This window comes from Epinephelus fuscoguttatus, linkage group LG17, assembly GCF_011397635.1.
Source record: "Epinephelus fuscoguttatus linkage group LG17, E.fuscoguttatus.final_Chr_v1".
NCBI lineage: Eukaryota > Metazoa > Chordata > Actinopteri > Perciformes > Serranidae > Epinephelus > Epinephelus fuscoguttatus.
The window spans coordinates 19,091,751-19,100,522 of NC_064768.1; the positions used below are offsets into that span (position 1 = coordinate 19,091,751).

The 8,772-nt window shown below is 41.8% G+C and overlaps 1 protein-coding gene across 2 annotated transcripts; it reads left to right on the forward strand.

Moving 5' to 3' along the window:
• Positions 1-1,336: 1,336 nt before the first annotated feature.
• eomesa (eomesodermin homolog a) lies at positions 1,337-6,472 on the forward strand. Of its 2 annotated transcripts, XM_049601717.1 has the most exons (8): positions 1,337-1,685; positions 1,908-3,111; positions 3,525-3,679; positions 4,413-4,534; positions 4,778-4,936; positions 5,132-5,193; positions 5,320-6,038; positions 6,170-6,472. In XM_049601717.1, exons 2-8 carry the CDS (start codon positions 2,402-2,404, stop codon positions 6,181-6,183), a joined length of 1,941 nt encoding a protein of 646 aa, XP_049457674.1. In that variant the 5' UTR covers positions 1,337-1,685; positions 1,908-2,401; the 3' UTR covers positions 6,184-6,472. The 2 variants fall into 2 exon arrangements, with proteins under 2 accessions (XP_049457674.1, XP_049457673.1); XM_049601716.1 differs by having other exon boundaries at positions 5,320-6,472.
• The last annotated feature ends 2,300 nt before the right edge of the window (positions 6,473-8,772 follow it).

Consider the following 8,772-nt stretch of genomic DNA (forward strand, 5'->3'; position numbering starts at 1 on the left):
GGAGCAGAAGGAAGGAGGCGATTGGTGAAAATCAGGATTTGGTTATGCTGCAGATAAGTGAGACTCTCTGTTGAGAGACAGGTCAAGATAAATAATAGAATTGCCTTTGAGTCATTTGAAAAATGCTTGATCTCTATTGTCAAATGTTTGCTGTTGCCGTCTCTGTGCAGCAGTCTGGGAAGCATCTTGGTTTTGATTGACAGATTGTGTGCTGTATGCATGTAGGCTCTGGTCCCCTGATGGCCCGGGAGCCGGCTCCACTGTCCCGTTTATGACACGAGCCAATCTGCCTCCAGCCGAGATTCTCCCTCAGCTTTTCACAGATCTGTATCCCCATTTTCCCCAAATTCATCTCACCCCCTACTCTCCCTCCAGCTTACTTTAAGACTCACACATGCACAGACTGCCCACACACAGGCAGCACACACACACGTGCAAACACAGGCACAAGCTGAGTTCACTGCAGTTGAAGATGATGTAAAGTGAGATACAAGTGGAGAAGTGAGAGGCCTGCATGCAGCTTTCTGACGGTGTTGACTTACTTTAATATAACCAACCATGGGAAAGTTACCCAGTTATCCTGATCGGTCACTAGAGAGCGCTGTCTCCGTGTCACTGCTGACAGATCCCTTTATTACAAGGCCTGGGGGCCGCGTGAACGACGTTTGTGGTGCGACATGTTTCTTTGATTATTTCTGGTTTCGGGAGCTTTCGATTTCTCAGTGTGTGTGTGTGTGTGTGTGTGTGTGTGTGTGTGTGTGTGTGTGTGTGTAACTATGTCTTATTTTTGCACATTTATTATTCTTTTTATTATTACGACACAAACGTGATTATGTTCCTGCAATTTAAATTCTCATAGTTTCCTCGCCGGTGTGTGTGTGTGTGCCTTCACACCTGTGTAGAGTTAGTGCATTCTTTCTCTCCGTTTGGGCATCCCCCGCCAGATCTGTACCGTCCGGTGCCTTATTGAATATCCATTTAAACACGGTAGTTTGCCTTTTTTAAACCCTTGCGTTACTTTCATAGAAAAAAAATAAATTAATTAAAAAAGACAGAAAATAACATTTATTGTCCACTTTCAGAGAGCACGCACCCATTAAGTAGTTATTAAAATAAAAATGCATTCAAATATTACATCTACTAAACCTTATTTTTCATTATAGGGTAAATCAAATAAAATAATCGATATAATTTGTCCTCGTTTTTAATTTCTCCGAATATCTTTCTAACTACTTTTAATGTAATCTCTCATATTTTTGATGCGTGTCAGTTTAACAATGCCTAATTAAAAAGGCTGGATAAAAAAAAACGCAAACTCCGAAACCATACTCTTTTTTGCTATTTTATAAAGCTCCAGCAGCAACAATGTATTAGTGAGAAAACAAGAATTAAAGCTTGTCTGGATTTTTTTTCTCAATCAGAGACAGATCAAATTAAATGCAATGAAATAAAATTAAAAGTAAAAGCGTGTCTTTTAAATTTCATATTTTCATCTTCAGTCATTTTTGACGCTCGGTAGTTTCATTAGAGCCAACCTGGAAACCTGGAAGTGAAAGAGGCGACGGAGGCCAATTATCGAAAACAAGGTGCACATGTGATTTTTTTTTAACGCGTTGAGAGTGTTTGCAGGGGGAGAAAAAAACGGTCTCGGTGTTTGCTGCTCACCGAGGATCAAGTCTTCTCGGGTGAGTGAGTGAGTGGAAGTAATTTGACAAGCCATATCTGAATGTGTGTTTTACGCGATGACTTGAAGCCGAAGCTCAAAGTTTAGAGCTGATTGTGTGTGTGCGCGGTGGGGAGGAGGGTGCAGGACTGCCACTCATTTTAGTCATTCTGTGTTTTGTCTTTGGAGTTAAATGTGAAGAAATTCTGCCTCTTAGAAATGATGTTTGTCTCATATTTTACAGCAAAGTGAAGATAATTTGCACGTGGGATTTCTTAACATCTTGGATCGATGGAGCGTGGAGAGATCGCCACTTCGGTGCAGTCTAAACCCTGGATATTGGAGTAAAAATAAGCTAAACGACACTCATATTTTCTCTTGATATTATTTCTACCAGACGCTTTTCTAATTGAATTAGAGCAGCGCGGCCATTGGCTATGGAGAGGGCTGGTGCCCCCGCATGCCTCTCCAAAAGCTCCTCCCCTCCTGCTTACAATCACTTGGGTGTGTGGAGAACTACATCTTATAAGAGCCGCTGAACATCCCATGTCCAGCCCATAATCTGATCTGAAAATCCGTAGGTGAGGAGAAGGTTTAACCCCCTTCCATCAGTCGTAAGGGAGGGAGGCGTGCAGAGACAGAAACAACCAGGGCGCCGGTGGTTGTGTCGCCTCCTTGGCTGAGATTCACTCTCTGGAAACTCTTGAAACTCTTCTTATTTATTGCAAGATCTAAACAATGCAGTTAGAGAACATCCTTCCCAGCGCCAGCATCAATTTACCCAAGACCTTTTACAATCTTTCCTCGTCGGACAGTGCCAACAACAGCCCGAGGCCATCATCGCAGCTTGACTATCAAGAAGTCGACCGGACGGAATCAGAGTCCAGCAGCGCTCCTAAGAAATACCTGAGCGGGGTGGGGAACGGGATGCTGGGTGAGGGAGAGGGGGACACTTTCACTAAAACCGGGCCCGATGGGAGGAAAGGCTCCCCGGTGCTCGGTGAGGACGAGTTGACGAGCGGTCGGCGTTACAACATAGACGAACTTGGCTCTGACAGATACTTCATCTCGTCTTCCCAGGCGAGTTCCGACATGGCGAGCCCCTGTTCCCTCTTTCCTTACGCAGGTCAGACCGGCTCGGTGTACACCGGGTCCAGCAGCTCCAGGTACCCGGCTTCGCTTCATTACGGATCCGTCCTGCCGCCAACAGGCTTCTCCTCCTCATCCGTGTGCACCGGTCGGAGCCAGTTTAGCAGCGGAGGGTACCAGTTCAGCCAGGGTCCGGGCTGTTTGTACCCCTCCTATCCCGGGACGGGGACGGGTATTGGCTCCATGTCTCTGCCGGGGTCTGCCGCCGGAGCCAGAGCGCAGGTCTATCTGTGCAACCGGCCTCTGTGGTTGAAATTCCACAGGCACCAGACCGAGATGATCATCACCAAACAGGGCAGGTAAGCAGATGCGCAGCCGGAACTCTGAAGGCCCAGTTTTAACACAATCATGTGCATATTGTGAAATTCGTTTATACATTTCCAGTTGGCCTGTTTAGTTTTAATTCTCATGGTACCGGTCACATTTAATGCCACTTTTACGCATGACAAAAAATTAACGCACACGATCCTTATATTTATTTTACGCATTTTTATTTGTTTGAACTTCAATTTGCAAAATTTCGTTTCTGGTAAATTGTAAATGCACATTCACATAACAGGCTCAACATTACATTGATTAAATTTGCATTTATTTTAAATTCAATATTAGTATTGCAGCAGTCTGCCAAATGCAACACGTGAAGACATTTTTCCTGCGTTATGAGCACAGCTGTTAATTATTCCTATTCTTATTTTTATTTATTTTTTCTCAGACGGATGTTCCCATTCCTCAGTTTCAACATCACTGGACTCAACCTCACGGCCCATTACAATGTCTTTGTAGAAGTTGTTTTGGCTGACCCGAATCACTGGCGCTTTCAGGGAGGAAAGTGGGTCACTTGCGGAAAAGCAGACAATAATATGCAAGGTGAGTTAGAGAGTTGCCACGACTTAATTAGCTCTGGCGAATTTGTAGTGTTTTGTTTGTGAATAGTTAAAAAATAAATCGAAAAAGAAATGACTAAAACGTGATGATGCAATGTTACATTTAGTCATGACAGCTCCGGGTGTAAATGTTTTAGGGTGTTTTGGAATTAGAGACAGTTTGTTTTTTAAATTAAAGCACGGTGTTTTGATGGGCTGCAGATATAAGTGTTTTAATGCAATAATTTAGATCTTTTTTTTAATTTCAATTTTGAGTGTCAAGTCATGTCGGGGAGCCAACTAAAGTGTGAAACTGTTGGTTAAATGCCTCTTTAAATGACTGCCACTCTAAAGAGTTTTAACTTTAACAACATTTAGAAATGATGGATTCTTCATTTGATAATTTAATAAGAGAAAACAATTTGAAGAAAAGAAGCTGTTTGTTTCTTTTAAACAAAAACATTTGATTTTATTTTAATAAATACTGACCTTTCTCTCCTAAAGCAATTTGCATCCATTAAAACAATCTAAAAGATCATTAGGTTCATATATCTGGATTTCCCATAATTTCCCCCTTAAAGATTATTAAAGTAAAATGATCAGATAAATCACTCATTGAAAAATAATGTTTTAAAAAGGAGGATTTATTATATATATGTTATGCAACATTTTGCACAGACACAGGCTCTCAACTTTTCTGTTTGTCATACTACTCACTGTATTATTTTCAATTTTAGGTAACAAAATGTATGTTCATCCTGAATCTCCGAACACTGGTGCTCACTGGATGAGGCAAGAAATCTCTTTTGGCAAACTGAAGCTGACCAACAATAAAGGGGCCAACAACAACAACACACAGGTTAGATACTGATTTCTGACATGCTCAGATTCCCCATTTGCCAAGCAGGCCGATGTTGTTAATTCTGATTTTTATTTACTGCAAATAATTATGTGGAAATCAAAACTTAAAAGTGTGATTGCCATCTTTGAAGATCATTAATAAAAAGTGCCTGTTTTTATTTTTGATAAAGAACACAAATGCATTCACATAGCCTGCTGTGAAATCTGCAGCCTCGTACTCATGACACCTTCTTCTCTGCAGATGATAGTTTTGCAGTCACTTCATAAATACCAACCGCGACTGCACATTGTGGAGGTGACGGAAGACGGAGTGGAGGACATGAGCAATGAGGCCAGAACTCAAACCTTCACCTTCCCAGAGAACCAGTTTATAGCTGTCACTGCTTACCAGAACACAGATGTAAGAATTTAATGAATACATTTTTTATTGTGTGATAGATTTGGAATTTATTGAGCGTATCAGATACCACTCATTTGAATGATCTTGAATTGCATCTATTAAATATCGTTCTTTCTTGTTGCTCTTTAGACACACAGTGCACTTGCTTGCACTCAGATGCACGTTATTTATGCACGATTTCTTTTATTGTTTCAGATCACACAGCTGAAGATAGATCACAACCCGTTTGCGAAAGGCTTCCGGGACAACTATGACTCGTACGTGTCTTGCACTTAGACAGTGTGGTTGATCTGTTTTTCCTGTGGTGCCCTATTTGAAGTATACCTCTGACCATGAGTTTTCTCTTGCAACTAATTTGTGTTCTCTCCTCATTTGTCGTACAGGATGTACACAGCCCCAGAGAGTGACAGGTTGACTCCATCCCCTACAGACTCCCCTCGCTCCACCCAAATTGTGCCCGGGGCCCGCTATGCCATGCAGCCTTTCTTTCAGGACCAGTTCGTCAACAACCTGCCTCAGAATCGCTTCTACACCGGCGAACGGGCTGTCCCCCAAACCAACAGCCTTCTCTCTCCACAGAGTGAGGACGTTACCGCCGCTGCTTCTGCCCAGCGTTGGTTCGTCCCCCCAGTTCAGCAGCCGGGCTCCAACAAGCTGGATCTGTCATATGAGAATGACTATTCCACCAGTAGCCTGCTGTCCTACGGCATCAAGCCCTTGTCCCTGCAGACATCCCACGCCCTCAGCTACTACCCAGACTCTGCCTTCGCCTCCATGGCTGCAGGCTGGGGCACCAGAAGCTCTTACCAGCGCAAGATGACCACCGGCCTGCCCTGGTCCCCTCGTCCAAGCCCCCCTGCTTTCCCGGAGGACCAGCTAGGGGCCACTAAAGACAAGCTGCCCGAGGAGAGCGCACCACCAGCCTCAACCTGGATCGAGACATCCCACTCGCTGAAATCAGTGGACTCCACCGATTCTGGTGTGTACTCGGTGGTGTGCAAGAGGCGCAGGATGTCCCCTGGGGGCTCAAGCACAGAGAACTCCCCAACCATCAAGTGTGAGGACTTGACTACGGAAGAGTACAACAAGGACAACCCAAAAGGCATGGGTTATTATGCATTCTACACAAGCCCCTAAAAAGACTGTATTTATTGAAACTGAAATATAATTCTTTTGTTTATTACTGAGTGCTCTCCATTCCTTGTTAATGTCTTTTTTCTCTTTTCTCTAAAGGTGCCAAAGCTTAGTGTTCCCCCAAGCAAGCTGCACAAGGTTATTTTCCCAGGCCAGCCCCTCTCACATACCTGAGCAGAAACATGCATAGTGATTGTTGTTTTTGAAAAAAAGCATGTCCCTTTTTATTCATTTATTTTTACAACTTTTAATTTTTTACAAATGTGATTTTTTGTTTTATTTTTTTTTTCCCCTGCGTATTTAAGTCATTTTCGTTGTACAGTATTCGTGCACTTTAGAATGTGATGTATCTTGTACAAATTGTCTTCATGGAGGTGTTATTAAATGGATAATAAAACAGCTTTTCACAAAGCACTGTCCAAATGTCTTTCTCGGTATGTTTTATTCATATAGTATGTGCCATGTTACATTCAGACACTGGCAGCTGATACAGTAACAGTTAAATCTACATAAAAATGTGTTATGCAGCCAATGCTTAAAATCAGGGGGACTTGTAACTGTACTGTAATGTAAGGCTAGCTGTAGAGGCCATGAATCTGAGCCTGTAAAATAGAGCCCCCTCAAGTGGTTGCTGCCAACAAGTTGACATTCCAACAAGTAGTATAAAAGGTATTGATGTAACCAGTATCTGAATAATATAATGCTGTCAAATGGGGTTGTGGTGCAATAAAATATAGCCAGCATTTATAATCAACATTTTTTTCTGTAAGCAATGGGACACTTAAAACAAACGAGTCACAAAATAATTTCCAGCAACATTATTTTGCAAATTATTATCCGATGAGCTACTGCTGCTTTAATTCCACTATCCTTTTCCACTAATGAATATTTCTATTTTTTAACAGATCATTTTTATATGCAAAGACTTATTATCAGATTTCATAAATATATGTATTTCAATACCCCCTAAGGTGTAGATTAAAAATGGTCCCCCTCCAGTATTAAATAACGTGGCCCTGGTAAATGCAAATAATCATAATAAATGACAACAGAAAATAATAAGTGCATATGAAAGCCCTTTTCTGTTTTACGGCCACATTCATTAAGCACTGAGATCATTTTTCATGTTTCCTTGCTCCTGAAAACAAAAAGCAGATATTCTCAGAGCGTATTCGCGCACAAAAGAGCTGAGCAATTCTTTTCAAGCTACAAAAAAAGTGCAACAAGGTAACTCCACAGCTCTCAATTCAAGTAAGCAAAGTGCGATTTAAATATGAGATTTACATGTCTTACATGACATGACTCACAACATGGACCCAGTTAGGTGAAAAACACACAAAAGCACACAGCCCTACTATTCCTTCTGTTGTTGCCATGGTGTTTTCACACATTTTGTCATTTTTGCAACTGCATGCAAGGCATGTGTACTTAGAGAATATTAAAAAAAACAGGCTAAATGAAAAATGGTCCATCAACCACCCCACTAAGGGCAATGCACAGCTCAACACCTCTATTTATACGCCTCTCCGAAAGTAGATTAGTGGAGATAAAATCCATGAAAAGAGAAGTCATAATATTCACACAGAGACTACTTGGCTCATGTTGCCAGCACCTGTTTTTCCTTCAGTGAAAATACTTCAAATCCTCCCCCATAAGGACCCCAATTTGAATTGATTTACATACTCGAATTCTAATTAATTCTGTTGTCAGACTCCTTGACAAAGTGAGGAGTCTGACTAACTCCAATTAACACCTCCTAACAAGGTAGAGTGCTTGATTGCCCTGGCCTCTCAGGAAAGCTGTAAGAAAAAGGCTCTTGGGGTTGAGCCTGGAGAATATAAATGTTTGCACTTGTGCGCGTCAGCAAATTGTATTTAGAGCATCTAATGATGTTTTTCCTCTCTTTTTCATGTTGTCTTGACCTCTGCTCATCAGTGGTTGTGAGGTGGAGAATAGCTATCAAGATTACGACTGGACAGCAACAGCGGAGCTACAAAAGAGACTTGCAGAAATGTGATAGTTGATACACTGACAATCAGAGGGGAAAATCAATGAGAATTTTACATGCCTGTAGCTCATTATCTATGAATGACTTATAGTTTAGTGGAAATGATATACATCTCTCAGTCAAAATACCTAAAATAACTTTTTGGGTCCAACCCAAGCACATGTACATGCTTCAGTGATGAAACCACTGTCACCAGCAGTGCGTCGTCCTGTTTAAAAGCTTTATCAGATGCATGTTGGCGTTGATATTGGGCACTGCAAATGTAATCTCCGCTATCCTCCCACTGGAATAAAATCTCATACAAGGCAACGACATGATTTACATACATTGTAACAGGGACATTTATCTAAACTACAAATATCACCCTCGGTCTGGACTGCAGCTCTGTAAATGTCCTCTCATACAGAGAGAGATTTTTTGTAGGCCAACCTGAAAGTCAATTTACAGTGGAAATATCTTTAACTCTATCAAAATAAAAGTCCTCTGGTACTTTTAATGTTTTTATTGTAGGTGACCAATGTACATGTTTTAAATATTGAGTGGCACATGCCCTCTGCAGCCCCCTGAAATCTACATCTATGTTGCAGAAAATAAGCTCTGTGGCAAACGCTAGGCTAGGCTGTAAACTTCACCGCAGTCGCATGACTTCATCGTCACCCTCACAACCAGGCTGGAAAGCAGTCTCATTTAGCCT